This window comes from Erpetoichthys calabaricus, chromosome 6 (assembly GCF_900747795.2).
Source record: "Erpetoichthys calabaricus chromosome 6, fErpCal1.3, whole genome shotgun sequence".
Taxonomy (NCBI): domain Eukaryota; kingdom Metazoa; phylum Chordata; class Cladistia; order Polypteriformes; family Polypteridae; genus Erpetoichthys; species Erpetoichthys calabaricus.
Window position 1 is genome coordinate 193027809 of NC_041399.2, and position 22516 is coordinate 193050324.

At 35.9% G+C, this 22516-nt stretch overlaps 1 protein-coding gene across 5 annotated transcripts in view; it reads right to left on the minus strand.

Moving 5' to 3' along the window:
* The window catches only part of puf60b (poly-U binding splicing factor b), a 68944-nt gene that overhangs the window by 18439 nt on the left and 27989 nt on the right, over positions 1 to 22516 (minus strand). For 2 of the 5 annotated variants that reach the window (XM_028804220.2, XM_028804221.2), the window contains 3 exons: positions 17675 to 17764; positions 16550 to 16600; positions 14479 to 14640 (listed from right to left, as the gene is read on the minus strand). In XM_028804220.2, coding sequence (XP_028660053.1) covers positions 14479 to 14640; positions 16550 to 16600; positions 17675 to 17764 — 303 coding nt within the window. Of the gene's footprint in view, positions 1 to 14478; positions 14641 to 16201; positions 16601 to 17674; positions 17767 to 22516 lie in introns of those variants that run through there. The other 3 variants (XM_051929206.1, XM_028804222.2, XM_028804223.2) reach the window with 2 other exon arrangements.

A 22516-nucleotide genomic window follows, 5' to 3' on the forward strand; every position in this document is an offset into this window, starting at 1 on the left:
TGTCAAACCTGCAGCTGAAAAACTTCTTGAAAGTGACACTTGCTTACTTCAACACCTTTATTTATATATAAAAAATACACACACACATATACATATACATAAATATATAAAAACACACATATCTATCTAAATCTACATATATATATATATATATATATATATATATATATATATATATATATATATATACACATACAGTGGAACCTCTAGATACGAGTTTAATTCGTTCCAGCACTGAGCTTGTATAGCGAATTTCTCGTATCTAGAACAAACTTCCCCATTGAAAATAATGGAAATCCAGTTAATCCGTTCCGCACCCCAAATATATTAACATAAAAATCAATTTTCCTAACAAATAACACTGATAAATTATATATACTGTAGTCTACCTTTAATAAATAACACTGGTAAATAATATAACTGATTATTAAAAGAATCAAAACAGGTGTCCAAAGTGCAGTAGAGCATTCAATAAATCTTTAAATAAATAATCCTTAAAACAGTTGTGAAGTGGAGGTTTAAAATACACAAGAATAACAATCCTTTAACACGTGGTTAAAACGTCAAAAGGATGCAGTCTTTAAAAAACAGATGACAATCCCCGGTGCTTCTTCTCTGTTAGCGTCTCACCTGCGGGCTCTGCAACAGGCGACACACTCTTAATGCAGCTGACCTTCTCTACACCGTCCTGCTTCAGCTGTTTGGCTCGCCTGTTCATCTCACTGTTCAGCTACACGCGAGCCTGCTCTCGCTCGCTCGCTCTCCCGCACCGACTTCCTGCCTGCCTGCGCGCGCGCTCTCTCTCTCTTTTAATTTTACTTCTTCTCCCCCTTAAACGGCTCACGCTTCTCTATATATGCGGGGAGGACATGGCAGCTGCAGCCCATCAGCCACAGGAACAATCATGGATGTGGGCAGTTTCCCACCTGTGCACTTAAGTGAGAAACGCAGACACCGCAGATCGCGGCTCGCAACTGCTACCACGCCCCCTCGCTAAGTCGCGAGCTATACCCATAGCCTGGCTAGTGGCTCGTTACGCGAGCCAATGCTCGCATTTAGATCTGAATTTTTCGCTCATATTTTCCTCGTATTTTGAATTTCTCGTATACAGAGGTGATCGTATCTCGAGGTTCCACTATATATATATATATATATATATATATATATATATATATATATATATATATATATATATACACAGTATATAATAGGTACACCTTGCTACTACCGGGTTGGACCCCCTTTTGCCTTCAGAACTGCCAGAATTCTTTGCTGGACAGATTCAACAAGATGCTGGAAACATTTCTCACGGATTTTGGTCCGTATCGACATAATAGCATCATGTAGTTGCTGCAGAATTGTTGGCTGCACATCCAGAATTCAAACCTCCTGTTCCACATCATCCAAAAAGTTCTCTATTGGATTGAGATCTAGTGACAAGCAATCTGAGTATAGTGAACTCATTGTCGTGTTCAAGAAACCAGTTTGAGATGATTTCAGCTTTATGACAAGGTGCATTATCCGGCTGGAAGTAGCCATCTGAAGATGGGTACACTGCAGTAATAAAGGGATGGACATAATCAGCAACAAAACTCAATTGGTACTAATGGGCCCAAAGTATGCCAAGAAAATATCCCCCACACCATTACACAACCACCTGCCTGAACCCCTGACACAAGGCAGGATGGATCAGTGCTTTCATGTTGTTGACACCAATTTCTAACCATACCATTTGAATGTCACAGTTGAAATCGAGGCTTATCAGACTAGGTGATGTTTTTTCAATCTTGTATTGTCCAATTTTGGTAAGCATGTGTGAATTGCAGCCTCAATGGCCTGTTCTTAGCTGACAGGAGTGGCACCTGGTGTGATCTTCCGCTGCGGGAGCCTATCTGCTTCAAGGTTTGATGTGTAGTGTGTTCAGAGATGCTCTTCTGCACATCTTGGTTGTAGCGAGTGGTTATTTGAGTTACTGTCAGCTCAAACCAGTCTGGCCAATCTCCAGTGACCTCTGTCACAAACAAGGCATATTCGCCCAGAGAACTGCTACTCACCGGATATTTTCCTTTTTCTGGATCATTCTCTGTAAACCCTAAAGACGGTGGTGCGTGAAAATCCAAGTAGATTAGCAGATGTCACTTCAATCACCTTAAAGTCACTTCAGTCATTCTGATGCGTCAGTTTGAACTTCAGCAGATTGTGTTGACAATGTCTACATGCCTAAATGCATTGAAATGTGATTGGCTGATTAGATATCTGCAGTGACAAGCAGTTGATTAGGTGTATCTAATAAAGTGGCCACTGAGTGTGTATATTTACATAAATATATAATAAACTAACATGGGTGGTAAATGCCAAGGAGAGACTTTATTGCTTCTACTTAATGTTACTTCCAACAAACATTTAATTGATTCTTGGCACAATATAAAGTGGCCTGTGATAGGGATTAATGCCACTCACATGAAGTTACTGTGAACTTGGTTTTGCTGCTGAGTGTATTTTTCAAGGACTTCGATAACCCAGAACCACTGAGTATTAATTAAAATCTATAAATATTATTTGGGATATAAATCAGGTGTTTTATAGAATATGTAAACACTAATGCAATTTCAGCCTAAAAAGGTAACCAAATATATATATATATATATATATATATATATATATATATATATATATATATATATATATATATATACATATAAAAAAAAAAGACTATGTTCAATTTCATTTTGACCTATGCCAGACACCCTCAAATTCAATTTGACTTATTGAATGTTACACCTTTTCACAACATTGTAAGGTACTTACAGAGCTACAGAAAACTGTTTATTAAACACTAAAGCAAAAACCATTTCATGAGTCACCAAATCTAATAAGATGACATGGAAGTCAGCCTTCAAACATGAAAACATTGAAAGAATGCAACAGAGCATTATCACATACCATGAGAAACAAGACAGTAGTTATCTGTATTTGTAGGTGTGCGTACAACATATAATTAGTAATTCTTTTAATTTACCTGTAGTTTAGCTTGTTTCCAGTGAAGAGCACAATAGAATAAATAATTTGACTTGACGAACATGCACCCTCCAAGGGCATTTAACGGTTTTAAATGTAGCATTCCATGGTTAACATAAAATCAGATGTGGTTCATTTTTTATTTTACATTTATAACAGTTTTAATTGTACATTCATAGAAAACTTAGAAAATGTTTTTCATCCTAAGTTTAACATATTAAAAAAAAAAGAAAATATTTATATAAATAAAACAGTTGTTTGTTAAGTAACTTGCTCAGTGTCATACTGCAAAGCAATGTAAGATTTTAATTCTGAAGCCCTGAAATCTGACAGCATTATGGCATACAGTTTATCAAGAATTAGATGTAACAAAATCCAAAACAGTTTTAGAACAAGTTTTTAATTGTGGAAACCTCAGTGTTCTAGGATCAAGTATAAACAATTCTAGGTCAGAAACCTGCAACAGCTGTAAGGTTTTATTACAAAAATAAGTGGCCAATCCCTGCACTAAACTAAATGACTTGTTTAAATGAGTTGTTAAAAAACATGAACAGATACTAATAAAGACTCAATGTACTACACTACTCCCTCTATGAAAGAAGCAAAGGCACACAGAGCCCCAGGTTTAAACAATGCATCGAGAAGCAGGGGTGGAATGCTCAAAAACAGAACAATGATTATTTTTGTGCAATCATATTGTTCGTGTCCACTTTCCAATTAATTCTAAACCAATCGATTACTTCACCATTTTTTAAATAAGCTGCTGTATGTGGGAGGCACATTGCTACATAATGTTAAAATAATCTGTTGATAAAACAAACCATGCAGTATGTAATTTTCTTTTTAATGTGATACAGTTTTAATTAAAAGACGTCTAACTTTACAATTAGCATTACTTTACTTTCTTTAAAATAAAAGCCAATATTTCAGTGTTCCCTCGGTATGCCTGGCTGTACACAGGACATGTTACCAGCAATAGAATGACATGTGCAGTTCCTCAGCTACCGTAATACTTTGCATAAAGGAGTACTTCAATTACATTATCATAAAGCTCAGAGAATAAGATGATGAAAACGTGTTTCTGAGATCAGCCAATTTAATGATCACTGGTCAAGTAATTTGGAGTTAAAATTAGCTGATTAAGAATGGTTGTGGATAGATGAGAGAATCACTAACTGTGCCACGGACTGTTCCATTTCCTACACTATAACAACAGTCAATTGGGAACCTTAACTCTGCATAACTCGGGGACTGTCATCTTCTCATTCTAGGACAGCACTAGAAGCACTATCATCAAGACATAACCAAGATGGGAAATTCAATAATAGGAGAGTTCAGCTTGACCCAAAAAATGTCCAATAATGTATTTGAGGGCCACACCTTGCAATTTTAAAAAGAACAGGAACCCTGCCCAAGACACATCTCCAAGCATCCCAGCGTGAAAATGAGAGAACATGCCAGAGGGACAAATTAGACCCATTGATTTGACTGCATGAAATGTTATGTTTCTTATTAAAATCAATAAAAATAAAAAAAAAAATCTATTTTTAGCAAGAGACAAATTCTTTATAGCTTAGTCTCAACATTTGTCATCAAATAAAAAAGCTGAAAATCTGTTTTAATTTACACACAAACTTTCTTAGAACTTTTCTGTCTCAACCAGTTACACCTTTACAGAGTAATGGAGAACCAGCAACCATCTTGGAAACTTTTGTAAAAAGGTAGAAACCACCCTTGAACTGGGCACTGTGATGTAGCTGTACTAACAACTGCACCATACTGTCAACACCTGACTAGGGCTGCAACTAATGATTATTTTGGTAGTCGACTAATCGTTCAATTCTTTTTTCGATTAGTCACGATTATTTCACGCCTGACTATTTTGAAGCCTGCGACCTGTGGTTGCACATCCTGTTCTGGGCTCTAGTGCATGTCTTACCTCATTTGCTCACCTCTGTCCATCTGTGAATGTCACCCTGATGTCTCTGCATTAACACGATTAAAATTAATAATAATCAAATTAAAATAACCAGTGAAACATATGAATTTGAAAATAATCAAATGTTTTTATATTAGCGTGACCATCATAATAAAAAAGAAATAAAAGTCACTTGGATGACTCTGTTAAATGACGTGCTGTGGAGTCTGTGGGGGACAAAATACAATACCCCTTTCCTAGACTAAAATGTTTATATATATTAAAAAATAAATAAATTCTTCTTGAGACAGAAAGACAAACAAATAATGATTGTGCAGTCCTCTGTAAATATTAACAATAGTTTAAAAATTGCACATTAATGAAAATACTGTTCTTGAAATAGCAATAGTTAATAAAATGCAAGTAGCACAAGTAAAGAAATGCAATCTTCGGTAAACATTATTGAAGCCTAAAGCAAAGCTTTCCAAATTTCTTCCATGGGAACCTAATCTGTCCTTACCCCTCCTCTTTCCCCATTGGTCACTGTCCCAGATAGTACACTACTGGTCAGAAGTTTCAGAACACCTCAGTTTTTCCAATTTTTCTTCAAATTTAATGAGTTGAAATGCAAAAAATGATCTATAACGGTGAAAGGTTAAACAGTAAACTGCCAGAAGTTTGAATTTAAAAAGTTCAGGTTAGCAAAAACTAAAAATGAGGAAATATCAGAATATTACAAATGGGCCGCTTTCTGGGAATAACCAACAGGTTACAACCTACAGATGTTCTGTAGCAATGAAAGTAAATTAAGCCTTGAAAGTAGAAGCAAACAATTTGCACAGGAGTCCCAACTTTTGCTGATTATTTAAAAACTCTCTGTTTTAATGCGGAGTTGGACCAAACTATGTTACTGCACCATCTGAAGTACTAACAGGACAATCTTATAATTACAATGGCAATAAAACAGCAATTAACAAACTACAAAACAAAATCCAAGTGTTAGTGAGTACAGTGGTGTCTTAAATAATCCAAAGGCAATAGCAAACTGGAAGAAACTCTGATAAGAAGAGATCTGGCAGACCCAAAGTCACAACCCAATCAAAAGACAAGTTTCTGAGGGTCACCAGCTTGCGTGATAGACACCTCACAGCACAACATCTTCAAGGACAGCTCAACAGTGGTTGAAAAAAAAGAAGTCTCAGTTTCTACTGTGAAAAGGAGACTTTGTGCTGCAGGTCTGAAAGGGCGAGTAGCCAATGCTTAAAGTACAAGACAGGGCCTTGAAATACCAGCTGTGGACTACTACAGACTGGACAAAGTCTCCTCTGTATTGTATTGAAAGACAAAAGGTAATTCTGAACAGCACCACAGTGAGTGAGAGGAGGTGGGACTGCTGTTCCATGTGGGGAGAAGTGTGTGTATGTATGTGTGTGGAAGTCTATGGCTTTGAACACACTGTCAAATGAACAAACGAGCAGGATATGGATAGAAATTACACTAGGGAAAACTATTATTGGTACTGTCCCAAACTTTCAGGAACAAAATTACCATAAATCAGTATTTTTGACGATGGTATACTACAACAGTTTGCCTTCAGTTTAAATCAATGAACGGTGCAACTGAGTGTTACTAAACGTAACCTCTGAAGTGGTATTAAGAAAATGTAAGGAATGAGACTAACAAGTGTCATTCTAGCAGAGTATCATTTCACAAAACAAGCAAGTAAGAATCATAAATAAAGCATTATGCAACACTCATCGATTCACCTTAAACTAAGATAGTTAAATTTATCTAGGCATTAGTGTTGATCAGCAAATTTCAGCAAAGCGTTATTCACAGTGAATTTGCTATGTTCTCATTTGCTGTTGTTTGTCAAATTATTTATTGGTTATTCGGCCGGTTTAGGTAATCTGCATTACAGACTCTGTGGGATAAGTTATCTGTCCTTGTAGACAAATGTGCAGATCAATCTTCGAGTTCCACGTCAACATAACAGAAGGATGTGCGAGCCCAATGCATGCATAATTAGCCACGTGGCGTGGTGAGAATGAAATCAATCATTGAAGGAGCCTGATGCCCCCCCCCCCCACCAACAGAGGAGACTATGAAATAATAAGTAATAGATGTTTCATTATTATATCTACAAGACATTTCTGTCTTTTTGACAGAATAAAAAGTGCAAAGCATCGGCACAGACAGTTTGGTGAGCCTTCAGCATGACTTCAAAAAGCGGAACAAGCCCTTGGCATCAGTTATGACATGCCACTTTGACCTTTCTGCTACATATTTTTTGGACTTTTGACTACGATTTTGGCATTTCTGCTTTGTTTTGATTAAATATATGATTGTGCATCTTTGACTGCATTCTTTCATTTCACAGAGGCACGGTGGTACAGTGGTTGGCACTGCTGCCGCACAACTCAACTTTTTGACCACAATACAGTAATCCCTCCTCCATCGCGGGGGTTGCGTTCCAGAGCCACCCGCGAAATAGGAAAATCCGCGAAGTAGAAACCATATGTTTATATGGTTATTTTTAGAATGTCATGCTTGGGTCACAGATTTGCGCAGAAACACAGGAGGTTGTAGAGAGACAGGAACGTTATTCAAACACTGCAAACAAACATTTGTCTCTTTTTCAAAAGTTTAAACTGTGCTCCATGACAAGACAGAGATGACAGTTCTGTCTCACAATTAAAAGAATGCAAACATATCTTCCTTTTCAAAGGAGTGCAAAGCAAGCAGTCAAAAAAAAAATCAATAGGGCTTTTTGGCTTTTAAGTATGCGAAGCACCGCCGGTACAAAGCTGTTGAAGGCGGCAGCTCACACCCCCTCTGTCAGGAGCAGGAAGAGAGAGAGAGAGATAGAGAGAGAGATAAAAAAAATCAATACGTGCCCTTTGAGCTTTTAAGTATGCGAAGCTCCGTGCAGCACGTCCTTCAGGAAGCAGCTGCACACAGCCCCCCTGCTCACACCCCCCTACGTCAGCGCAAGAGAGAGAGAGAGAGAGAGAGAAAGTAAGCTGGATAGCTTCTCAGCCATCTGCCAATAGCGTCCCTTGTATGAAATCCACTGGGCAAACCAACTGAGGAAGCATGTACCAGAAATTAAAAGACCTATTGTCCGCAGAAACCCGCGAAGCAGCGAAAAATCCGCGATATATATTTAAATATGCTTACATATAAAATCCGCGATGGAGTGAAGCCGCGAAAGGCGAAGCGCGATATAGCGAGGGATCACTGTAATGAAAAATATACAGCATAAATAAGTTATCTCTGCTTGTGAAATGGTAATGTATTATAATAAACACTTATGATTTTAAAATGTTAATTGTGTCAAATGCAAGTATCCAAAGTGCTTGGCTAGACCGCTGCATAGAGTAGGTCCACATACTTTTATAGTTGCAGCTGAAATCTTTGAATCGCAGCCGTCAGCAAGGTTTGTGAGTAACTGTGAAAATGGTTTTAAAAGGGCTCAACATTACCAAATATTGGACAGTAAAACCGTCTGATTGAGAAGTGTTAAAATCCTTTAAGCAAATACAAGTTTTTACCAGACCCAAGATGCTAAAACCATACAGTAACTCAAGTTGATAAATTGAATACTAGGAGTCATTAACCAGAAAGTTTAAGATTTTCTGCTAATGTGCAGGTTGATCTTCGAGTGCCACATTACTATAAGAGAAGGAGGCGCGTTCCCTATGCATGCAAAATAATTAGCCACGTGCAGACAAACTTTGAAGGAGCCTGACGCACCCCCCTCCCCCCCACAACACAGAGAATCTGCGATATAATAGTAACGAAAGGTTTATTATTATTTACAACACGTTTCTATCTTTCTGATAGAAGAAAAAGTGCAAGGCATCAGCACAGACAGTTTGAAGAGCATTCAATGCGACTTTAAAAAAAACAGAACGAGCCAGCAGCTTCAATTATAAAACTCCACTTTTAATTTTTGCCCTTAAAAGACGTACATATTTTTTCTGACTTTTGACTATGATTTCATCATTTCCGTTTTGTTCTGACAAAACATATGATTGCACTTCTCTAACTGTGTACTTTCTTCTTTGATATCACAGAGGCACAGTGGTGCACAGCTCAGGTCACCTTTTTAGCCACAATAATCGGTCCAGTATAGTTGGCAGATGTTCCCTAGCCCTCAGGGACACTTTAAAGACAACTGCACCATTATAATCCAGTCAAATCTAGTTCATTTAGTCCTTCCCCATTGACTTCAAAGCAGTTCACCAAGTTCAGCAAATATCGGGGAACTTGCATTGAAGTGAACTCGGCAATGTTTGTTCATCACTACTCAGCATCTCTAAGTGGAAAGCAAGAAACAATGGGTGGGGTACCCCATACGATTACTGGGTACCGACATATGTATGCACACAAGCACTCAGTCTTGGCCAAATCAGATTTGTCAATCAACTTTCACATCTGCAAAGAAAAGAGCTTACACACAGGAAAACCACATGTAGACAGAAGAACAACCTACAAACTCCATAAAGATAATTATGAATGAATTACTATTTTCTTGTACTCATAAGCATCTAAATTTGTCATTACATGCAAAGTCTGAAAGAATTAAATGGAAGGCTCAATACCACTGTAAATATACAGCAGTGGAACAAGCATTTATCTCTGAGTTTTTTAACTGAGTTTTCACTGAACAAGCCGTAACATATGTTAGGCTCCATCTAGTTGTGGAAAATGATCCCATTTAGTACTAGAATGGAAGCATTAGTACTGTGGACAGCATACAGCAATTATGGCATAGATAAAATCCACCTCAAAGAATCATGCTTTATTCACACAAATTGAATTCCAAAAAGCTGTACAAAGACAAAAATTATCTTTATACAAATTTTTTGTTGTAACAAAAAAGAGGTCTAAAGGCTGATATACTGAAAATTCACTCATAACTACTTCCAAACTATTTTAAATACATCACAGTAACTTGAAAAAAACATTTTTCCATTTTATTATCTCAAATTCTAAACTTACAATATATTAAAGTACATTATGTCATATGAAAAGAAACAAATCAAAAAATGTAATAAAATTTCCTTAAAAAGAAAAAAAAATCAAAATTGTAAGATTTAAAAAGTATTTATACCCACTGTAAACATAAGGCATACATTTTTCTTGTGCACCAAAAAATCAACCAAATTGCTGACAGTCTCCACCTGTGAGGGAAATGTGTGAATTACATGTTCTGAATCCCTGAGGATATTTAACCCCTATCTTGCTAAGATCCAAGGGTATTGTAGGAATTTTGCACAAAGCAAACCAATATGAAGAGATAGAGCATTCAAATCAAATCAGAGACAGAATTACACAAGAACAGATCTGGAGAAAGGTGCGAGACCATCTCAAAGACACTGAACACACCTTAGAGCTCTGTGCAGACTATAATAAGAGAGTGAGAGAAATATGGAACCACATTCACACTGTCTGGCTTGAAAAACTGTACAGCCACTACCACATTTTAAACTGCAGATGGTTTTACCTGGCTGATGTGCGGTGTTAAGATTTATGCCACGCATACCCGTTAATTGTTCAGGAATGGACTGGACTGGAAATCTGGTCAGGATTGATGGGAGGATGAAAATTGCACAATACATTTCCCTGTCAGATAGAGTAAACTTGGGAGTAAGTTTGTCCTTCAACGGGACAATGACCAAAGCAAACTGCCAAAACAACAACTGCATGGCTTAAAATGAGGAAAAGTGGAAAAGTCCTGACCTTAACCCTGTGAAAACTCTATGGTGAAACCTAAAAACTGTTGTACATCTAACCTGGCAATGCTTAAGCAATTGTGCAAGGAGGAATGGGCAAATCTTTTACTATCACGTTGTGCAAAATTAAGAGGAATTTCAAAAAAAGACTACATGTTGCAACAGTTGTGAGAGATGGTTCAATCAAGTACTGAATAAGGGGATAAATACTTGCAAATTGTTGATATGGCAGCTTTTAGAATTCAATTTTTTTTAAAAGGTTTATAATTTTATGTCTTTTTCTAGGTAGCACAGTGAATTCATAGTCAAACTGATAATACCAGTTTGTGAGTTACTTATGTAAAAGAAAGGGTTGAACACTTTTTTCTGAGATACCAAATACATTTAAGATTCATATTTATGCATGCCCAATATATTTAATGTACACAAAATTTATTTTAAAAAGTATATTATAAACTTTTTACATTATACTGTATGTAATACATTTTATGTGAATTTTCCATTATGCAAGGGCACCAGTAGAGGTGGACGATATAAGCAAAACTTCAATCTCATGATATTTAAAATTACCTAAATTAAAATGTACTAAATTTTGGATGGTAATAATATATATACCAAGATATAAAACTAAAAATGTCTAAAATGAAGAATTTATATTAAAATGATTACTGGAGTTTTTTCTTTAAACTTGAGATCAAACAAGATTTATTTTTTATTATACTCAAACAATCAAGTAACCATAATTGAAGAAATCAAAGAAAATAATTACCAAATAAATACTGTTTTAGAATAAAAAGCCTTTCAACAGTGCAAAAATTTCTTAAAATATAAAGTTTGCAATGTGCCAACCAGCATGTAATATTTTCACACAACATGGAATACAAAGTGCACAGCCAGCAATAAAGTGTGCCAAGTGTTTGAGTACAGCAGAGTTGTCAGTATATGAAGTACACAGAGTACCTAACTGACATGGGGAAAGGAAAACACATGAGGTGCCGCACTGTGGACGCAATAAGCTGCGTGTTGAGAGCACTGCATGTAATGAACACAATGCTATACAGCACATTATATATCAAATTAATGCTGTATGTGTACTTTGTATTTCCAAGATGTATGAAAACATTACAATGCACATACATTGTATGCAAAAGCAAGAAAAAAAAGGTCAGCTTTCTTTGCTTGTGTATGCATCTGCTGTAAAACCGCGTGTGAAAGATTCAATACATGTGAGTGTATATGACTCAATACTAGCAGCAGCATTTCACTATAGCTGTACACAAATTGTATTTTTTTTTCTAAAAGCCACCTCATCTATGTTCAACTTCCACATTCCATCAGCCCTTACATGTTCACAAAGAAAGCCCACTGTTCATTCTTGCCTCAGGTATGTGGAAGCATTGCAAGTGAGCCACTTCTGTCTTTTTTATTTTTAAATAAAACTCGCTCATCCACAACATGCCATCTTGCACATTTTCCTTATCCAATCCTCAAATTAATGCTTGTGGTGTACTTTGTATCGAAAGTGTATGAAAACTCTGCAGTGCAATTTATAGGTGACTTTGTATATCTTTTTAGTTAAATGAAGCAAGAGAAGTGCACTGAGAACTTAAATATGGAGATCAATGCATAACTTCAATAAAAATAATGTAATCATTGTTTCAAAACATGCAAAATAAGAATTTCAAGCTTATAAAATGACCACTTTCTATTAAAAAACATGTTCAGTGTATAACACTGGGTCAGCCCCAGAACATCAATATGGTGATATTTTTTTTTTTTTTTAACTTGTGGAATGACCAAAAAAAAAAAAAAAGAGGACTTTTTTCTATTTTAATGAAGCAACGTTCAAACAGACTGCTAAAGTGCCTACATCAATTTGAAGCCTTTAGTACTAGGTGTTCAAACCCATTCAATTTTCTACTATGTGATCCTAGGGAAAAAAAACTTCTTTCACTATAAAGAATATCCTTTGCTGAAAGAATATGTGCAAATGTATGCCTCCATAAATGTTTAGAACACCAAGAAACTTACTGTAACTTTACTCAGATTTCTCCCTGTGGAAGATATGTAATCATTTTCTTTCTATGAAAAAAAAAAGGTTAACAAAAAGTACCATGGCAGAATTTGATTGTTCCACTTCCCCACTAAACTTCATGCAGACTAAATTACTCTATTTCAATCAGATGTTTCTTTTAAATTAAAAACACATAGCAAAAGATTCTGCGCTTTGTAATTGACAACAATTTCTTTCTAGGAAGAATGTCTTTCTTTGTAGACTTCTACATTTACTCTGCTTCAACAGTCATCACATTGCTAGCAGACACTAGTGAGGAGTTTGCTTCACCATGAGTTCGGCAACTTTGTCAAAGTAAGCAAAATTCTTTAAGTCAATGGAGAAGAAGGAACTGTGCTAGTTTTGAGAGGATTATAATGGTGCAATGGTCCAATGCCCTGGAAGGCTATGGAAAAACCTTCTAAATAGGCCAATTTTGTGATCTGAGCTGAGAGGCAACAGTGCTAACCACTGCCTAAAAAAAACGAAAGATGTAGACGGAACGAATACCACAAACAAATACAACCAATGAAAAACTAGCAACAAGTAAATAAAATATAAGGCAGCATTGGATTGGCTCATTCCATTGTCTGAAGTCGCAGCTCTGGGTGCAACTGAAACATTTTTTTCGTTTCTTATGTATCTATGCAAATGATTCACACTTTTATCTGCCATTGTGAAGAAAGAAATACCTTGTAAATAGTAAATCTCTTATTTTTTCACTGGTTCTCCTATGTTTTCTAACAAGAGAAGGCCTCCTATAAGGCTTGTTTTGAAATTCTAGCTTGGAACATTGCTAATAATGTATGCAAATTAGCATGCAGTGCTGTGCTGCCATTCACTGGAATCAGTGTTCTACATCTGGTGGCTGTCCTCATTATGCTCAGCTAATGTACTTCTGAAATGAAAATATTGCATTTTTTTTAATGCATGTGTGAAAATCCAGCTAGAGTACTGACTGGGTCATGAAATCACCCACATGTGAAGATCAGCAATAATCTTACTGTGACAGTTCTGTGAATGGCTGCAATAGCTTTGGGATGTCATGGTGGTTTTGCAAAGCATCATTGGGGGCTGAGAATAAAAAAATGTTTTCCTAAATCTGCCACATGGTGAATTTACAGGAAACATTCAACAAGAGATGTCATCGGCAGGCACAGTATAATTGCTGCAAAAAACTCTTGGAAATATTCAACACCAGTTGACACCAACAGATCAGCTCCAGGAACAGCTCCCCCTGTACACTCCTTAACACTCTCTCAGTCATTCTGTATAATTGCAGCTATACTTTGTAACTCTATTAGCATCCTGCTATTTAGTCTCATCGGATGAAACTTTTTACCTCTTGTTTTTTGCAAATACCACTTTCCTGTAATTATTTATATTTTATTCCATTGTACCTTCAAAATTGCTTACTTTTCTTTGTGAACAGCTTGTTTATGCAGGGAATAACAACTGTAGGCCAGAAACAAAAACCTAACAGGCCGCAAAACAGAATGCATTTATATAAGCACAATTAATTCAACATCTGTTACTAATTTGTTCCACTACTCACACTTAGCAGCAACTACAGCACCAAAATTAAAAATGAAAATTGAGTTACTTAATGGAAATTTGAATTGTACGGGTAAGGAGTAAAAATAGCCCCAGTACATACAGTCTTTAATGCATACCAGAATACTGTCACCAAAGAAGTTTTTCAACTTTAACTTTACTGCAGTCAAAACTAAATAAAAAGTCAATCTTACCTTGTGCTTCATTGTAACAGAATCCCAAGACATGTCGATACTTTTGATGGGCCCGAAAGGAGCGAATGCTTGCCGAATGGTATCCTCTCCCAGCTCATAGTAAATTGAGCCTACATAGACCCGACACATAATGGCCAGCGCGCGCTGCCGCTGAGCTGCCATCTGTAACAAGGAAATCGCATACTGATGTTTACAAGGTAAACGTAAATTTACATCTTTCAAAATAAATATATAAACAACATCTCACTATTTTATGCTCTCTTAATTCTCAACAGAAGACAGAGGCTAACTGAAATATAGTGTAGCTTTTTTCTAGATATATTGTGGGCTTTGTTAAGTTATAATCTTCAGGTTTAGAACAAACCTGCATGGTCTACACATGTCATAGTAAGAAGAAGTTGAAGTCACAGTAATAAGTGAGGGGATTCACTAATAAAATAATATGGCTTCACTTACAAGTCATAACAACTGTGACTTAAGCATACATATGCACAATATACATTATAAACGCAGTGTCTTAATTGTTTGTACACATGCATTTGAAGAATCAAAAATAACATTCCCTCCCTAGTTGCAGGGTTGGGGTTTAATGCAGAACCAAGTCAAGAATATAAAAACCTAAACTAGGAAACGTGTATTAACTGCAGTAAGCACATAAAATCAGGTTAATACTGACATGATAACCTGCAGCAGCTCAGTCTGCTCAGATACTGTGAGAAAAACATGTCTTTAAATTGACAAAATGGAGAAATTATACACTTACTTATTACACAATTTCTTCCCCTCTGAATCTAAAAACATCTGTCTTAAAATGCCTTCAGTCCTTTTAAGACTAAATACAGATGTCTCAAAGGCTGGTCTGCACAGAAAATAAAAATAGAATACCCCAAATACCTAAGCATTTGTTTCCTTCTATGTCAAGTAAAAATGGGGGGTTTCTTGTATTTCTAAACTTTTATCCCAATGTGCTTTTGCTTCATATTTACATCTGTAAAAGCTAATACAAAAAATAAATAAACCTTAGCACTTCACTGCCTACCAGATCACAGTTAATTAACAGGTCTGGGAAAAAAATTCTGATTGCTGATTTGAGGTTAAAGTGACTGCTCATCCTCTAACAACCTTGCGAAGAGCGGCCAATTTGTGAACACGGCACACCATTTACATATTTATAAAGTAGACATGGCATCCCTGCTTTATAAATGAGTTTATCCAACCCCACACATAAAAATAACCACAATTGGCTTTTCCATTTCTTAAAAGAAGCTTAATGTTTGCATGAAACATCTATGGTTCAAACATTAAGCAAAGTACAAGTAAATTGATTTGACTCCTATAAATGGCAACTATAGTCATGAAGTGTTTAACAGTTTACCCCTTAATGTAATAGACAGCTTTCAACATTAGTAGAAATGAATTAAAATTAATCCACTATCTAATAAATTCAGTATTAAAATTAACCCAATATCTAAAAGAGTCAAAATACCTCTCATCAGAGCGAAAGTCTGTCATCTTTGTATATGCATTAAATGCAAAACTTTGGCTTGAACTTTAAATACAATGTAACGCTACTACATGTTAAAATGATGAAAATACACTTAAAAATGACATCGAATTTTTTATTTTGACATGCTTTCATATTTTGTTAAATCATTTAAAAAATAAACAGCTCATATATGCTGCCAAAAAAATAGAAGACAAAAATATTTGACTTTAAATTTACCATAGAATTTTATTCTGAAACTACAGGCCAAGTGACAGCCTACACGGGCACACACCTCTGTAGTGGTATAAGGGGGAAAAAGTTAAACTCTGAATATTTAAAATTTAAATGATTTTCTTCATTCTGTATGCCATTACCATAAGATATCTTTAATCCACGTCTACTTTTAAAATATGTTTGCTTTCCCTCTACAAATTCTGGAAAGGAGGTTACAACTGGCCCATTAGTTAGATAGATATTAAAACAAAACAAAAAAAATTTCAAAACAAAATAGGAAAAAATAAAGAGAGGGTAACAGTCCCTTTAACAGGAGTGCGCACAGAAAAAAAGTTTAATATTGCTATTGACCGATTGTAAAGGTGAGAGAGGATCTCCAAAGCCCATTGTCACTGCTGCCATCTGAAAGACAGTAAAGATAGAATTCAGTCTGCAGGAGCTGAAAAGGAGGTTAGATTGTTTTTCTTCTTTAAGTATTTCTTAGTAGACATCAGGCAGAGACACAGACAGAATGCCCACCTTTGCATTTAACCCAAAACCCAACCATCTTCTTTCTATTGGTACTTAATTAGCCCCCACCCCACCTTCCCACAAAACCATTCCCCAGTATCTTGCAAACCTTCACTGACGTTTTAAGCAAGCAACACAAAAAAATTACAATTAGCGCATTCATAAGCAATGCACAACAATTCAGAAAAACTTAATTCTTGTCCAGGTGGAAATAATAATCAGACCGTGTTTACTGTAATTTAACAATCTGTATATTCCAGTAAACAATCAGAAAAGCAAACCTACAAAATGTCACAACCAAGGATATTTCCTCTGGAAAAAGGCATTAAAATCTGTTCTTGAGAAAATCCAAACTGCTTTAACCTGTGAATCAATTTTGTTAAAATTCATTCTTTTGAAAGATATCTGTAATTTTATGGCCTAAAAAGGCAATAAGACAACTTTTCTAGCATACAGGTAAAGCCTGTTGCTTATATTTTATAGTTGCACTGTCAGATCAGGTACTTTACTGTTCAAGAAAATTATTTAGACTTGACTCAAGCTGACTGAAATATCCAATTTAAAATTACAGTCACTCTCTTAGTATACTTAAAGTATTTCCTAGGCATACTCAAAAATCCTGGATAGAATAAGTACATAAATGGAGTAACTAATTTTACTAACACGTCAGAAACCTGCTTTAATGGTATATCACCAGATAATCGACTTCTAAACAAATGTTACTATGATTTTGAGTATGATAATTTACCTAATCTGTAAAAGACCACAAATGAGGTAAAATCTGGGAGTGGCAGCAGGCTTTACATTTAGCTAACCAAGGTGTTTAACACATCTTTCAAATAAACAAAAAATACAGGATTTTTTTTTTTTTAAAAGTTTAATGAACATGATATGACAATGGAAAAATTATACAATACAGTATATTAGATGTGTTGTGATGCTTTCCCAGATAGTGTTATTTCTCACCTGAAGATTAGTCAGTTGTTGTTGCTGATGAGCGATGGTCTGTTTCACCAACACACTCTTAATACTCTGCTCCATCGCATACTTCTTTGCCTGAACAGAGAAGAAATATGCTCATTCCCAAAGAACATTGACAATCACTGACATTTGTTTCCAATTCAATAATTTCCTTATTACAATATGCCTATTAATGTCAAAGTACTGCAGACTGCACTAAAATTTGTCACTCAAGATGTGTAATTGTGTGTCATTGTATATACAGCATAAAAGATCTAAAGAAATTCAAAGAACATTTTAACAACTGTAGGACAGTACTGAATAAAGGCAAGTAAAAATTAAACCAGTAGCCGAGAAGATGGTGAGACATACTGTATATGTCATCTGTTGATAAACTATCAGCACTGAGAAAAAAAATAAGATTTATAGTTAGACGTATAAAAATGTTTGACATTAAATCTCACATATTACATCATTAGAAATAACTTAAACGTTTACTTGATTGATACTTATAAATGTATATATGTTATATGGTGTTTAATAAAGAACCCCTTCTTTTTACCCTAATATATTATCAACAGAATTTAGCTCTTCATATTATTTCTGGAATCTGACTTGGCCACTTTTGTAATTCTGATTCTGTCATTGTATGCAGTACAACAAGATTAAAAATATGTAACTGACTAACAGTTTATAACTGACATTCAGACAACTTTAAATCTGAACCAATTTTATACTAAGATATATAGTAGAAGGCATTTTAATATACCAGTTCAAAGAAAGCAAAGGGACTTTATTTTTTAAACTATTACAAACCAGGATCACTCAGACAACTACTGAGGGAAGCCATTTTGATCAGCATTTCTCAAGCTCAAATGGCAATACCTACAAGGTAATAATATGAACTGTTCTACCACCAGAAATTAAAGTATTTTGCAGACTGAACTGATAAAATAAACTACAGACTTGAAATTCCATCATAACAGACTGAGATGAAGGTTTTGCACATAAAGGTTCTATAGAGGGCACTAAAGAAATCATTTAATGGGGGAGGGGCTTAGGGCACAAAAAAAATCTCATCTTCATAAAGTAAATAATAGAACTTACCAGACTTGAGAAAATTATAGTTTTTCACCCTAAAAAAGTGAAATGTCTTACAAGATGATGTAGAAAATGCTATATGAGGGTACTCTGGCGGGTTCTTTCTGCATGTATCATTATGATTTTTCTGACCTTAAAACAGTGAGAACAGCAGAAGAATTGCACACATCAACTTAAACTAGAAACAAAGCCATGCATAAAGCAAGGGAGCAATTTTTGCAGAAGCAACAATTACTAGATTATGCTTTATTAATTTTAAAGGTTAATTTAAACCCTACAGTTCTCAAAATTTCAGTTTAAATGGTGTATCAAGTACAAAAAAAATCAGGGGGTCCTGTGCCAAACTTTATTAGCCCAGTTTCCTCAGACTGAGCCAATACTTTAAAGCTGAGGTCAATCACAAACAGCTAAAGCTATGGACTGTCTCTCTTTCAAGTGTCTATCTGTAGGATTCTTCTATCTCAAGCATGGATTCTGTTTGTCTTTGCAGGATCATTTCAATTCAGTTAGCACATAATATCAACCAATAAGTTAGCAAAATAATTTATCTTACCTGGAATAGCTCGCTCATACAGGTAATATTAGAGCCTACTTACTGTTAAGATTTTTTTTTTTTTTTTTTTTTAACTTTCAATTCAGACTTTCCATTTAGACACCACACCAAAGTCAAATCCAGTTGTAAACAGGCCAAGAGCAGAGATTTCAACATATATAATCACAAGGGTGCACTAGAAGATTTAAGTGGCTACAAATAAAAAGTGCTTCTGCAAGTGTCTGTCATTTTCATGTATATTCTGCCTTAATACATGTACTCTTTAATATATTTATATATTTAGTGCACACTAAGCTATTTCACATGTCTACATATTTACAATGATTATGCTTTTTGGCAATAAATAGTAATAAAATTGTAACCACAGATTTCGTGTCAAAGCACAGAATTTCCTACTTAAATACATGCTTTTCACTCAAACTGACATTTTATGTCATTGTGACTTCAACTAGAGAATGCCAAGTTGTACATTTTTAAGGCTGTATGGGAAACATTTGTTGTAGGCTTTAATAACAAAAACACAGTACTATATATTTTCTTCCAAAAATACATTTATCGGTTTAATATTTTTACTATAATAACCAGAAATGGTAATATTTATGTGATGATGAAACAGTCAAACTAAGAATCAACATTCATCTTAATCTTTATCATCTCATTCAGAAATTTCTGGACTGCAGGCTTTAAAATACAACACAATTATGGGAAAAAAAACATGCGTATGAACTTATACTGAATAAATGCATTATATTTTTTTTTATTCTGAGGTTTTGATAACTTTTTGTTTATTCCCTACAGCAGGGCAAAGATCCCACCTAACCTTGCATATCCAGGTCGTCTGAATATTCAAAAATGTTGAATTCAATTTTTGACTTGAGAGAGGAATCCAATGAGCAACAAAAAAAGTAAGGAATACTGAATAATTCACATACTCCAGCAGCTGCAATATTCAATAGCTGTACAAATGTGCCCCAGGCAATTTTGCTTCACTCAAAATAAAAAGAGAAAAAAAATTACTCATTCTTGCATCTGAAAATTACTTAACTCGCTTCCTTTTTCAAATTTGAATACCTCTGCACTGTAGCTATTGCAATTATTTTCAATATTCTGTTCTTTAATAAAAAACTTCAAATTCACTTTTGAAACTAACTTCAAAATTAAAGAAAGTGGAAATTCATAACAGTGTTGCTATGTTTTACCATTGCTATAATCTAGTACATTTAGTTTGATAATTATATATGAAATACATAAAATTCTGTATTCAGTAGAAGACAACGGAAGTTGATCATACGCAATCTTAGGAAGAATACAAGAATATAAATGACAAGCTGGTTAAGTCTGAATATGTTAAACTAATCAGAATGGCAGATACTATAGAATCAGCCAAATAAACAGAAATGGGTTTTGAAAATGCTCAGAATTATGCAAACCTGTTTTAAATCTGATGTAAGTTAATTCTAGGCATTAAATACATGAGCTAAAACAGGTTACACCTGAACAGAAAATGGGTGTTCTGAAGGACTAAGAGGATGCAGTGGACAGTACTAACACACACTGTGTGAAGTACGAATACAGGAAGGCTTTCTACGTTATATGATGCTGTTCTGGTATCCATATCACAAAAAAGACATGACAGTGCTTCAGAAAGTCTGAAGAAGTGTGACTAGGCAGATTTTAAACTACCTGCTAGGAAGAAAGACCTCAAGGAATTGAACATTTTCAGTTAAAGCAAACAGTGATAACGAGGCAATATACAGTGCATCCGGAAAGTATTCACAGCGCATCACTTTTTCCACATTTTGTGATGTTACAGCCTTATTCCAAAACGGATTAATTTTTTTCCTTAGAATTCTACACACAACACCCCATAATGACAACGTGAAAAAAGTTTACTTGAGATTTTTGCAAATTTATTTTGCAAATTATTTTATTTTATAAAAATAAAAAAAAATTGAGAAAGCACATGTACTTAAGTATTCACAGCCTTTGCCATGAAGCTCGAAATTGAGCTCAGGTGCATCCTGTTTCCCCTGATCATCCTTGAGATGTTTCTGCAGCTTAATTGGAGTCCACCTGTGGTAAATTCAGTTGACTGGACATGATTTGGAAAGGCACACACCTGTCTATATAAGGTTCCACAGTTGACAGTTCATGTCAGAGCACAAACCAAGCATGAAGTCAAAGGAATTGTCTGTAGACCTCTAAGACAGGATTGTCTCGAGGTACAAATCTGGGGAAGGTTACAGAAAAATTTCTGCTGCTTTGAAGGTCCCAATGAGCACAGTGGCCTCCATCATCCGTAAGTTGAAGAAGTTCGAAACCACCAGGACTCTTCCTAGAGCTGGCCGGCCATCTAAACTGAGCGATCAGGGGAGAAGGGCCTTAGTCAGGGAGGTGACTAAGAACCAAATGGTCACTCTGTCAGATCTCCAAAGGTCCTCTGTGGAGAGAGGAGAACCTTCCAGAAGGACAACCATCTCTGCAGCAATCCACCAATCAGGCCTGTATGGTAGAGTGGCCAGACGGAAGCCACTCCTTAGTAAAAGGCATATGGCAGCCCGCCTGGAGTTTGCCAAAAGGCACCTGAAGGACTCTCAGACCATGAGAAAGAAAATTTTCTGGTCTGATGAGACAAAGATTGAACTCTTTGGTATGAATGCCAGGCGTCACGTTTGGAGGAAACCAGGCACCGCTCATCACCACGCCAATACCATCCCTACAGTGAAGCATGGTGGTGGCAGCATCATGCTGTGGGGATGTTTTTCAGCGGCAGGAACTGGGAGACTAGTCAGGATAAAGGGAAAGATGACTGCAGCAATGTACAAAGGCATCCTGGATGAAAACCTGCTCCAGAGCGCTCTTGACCTCAGACTGGGGCGACGGTTCATCTTTCAGCAGGACAACGACCCTAAGCACACAGCCAAGATATCAAAGGAGTGGCTTCAGGACAACTCTGTGAATGTCCTTGAGTGGCCTAGCCAGAGCCCAGACTTGAATCCGATTGGACATCTCTGGAGAGATCTTAAAATGGCTGTGCACCGACACTTCCCATCCAACCTGATGGAGCTTGAGAGGTGCTGCATAGAGGAATGGGCGAAACTGGCCAAGGATAGGTGTGCCAAGCTTGTGGCACCATATTCAAAAAGACTTGAGGCTGTAATTGCTGCCAAAGGTGCATCGACAAAGTATTGAGT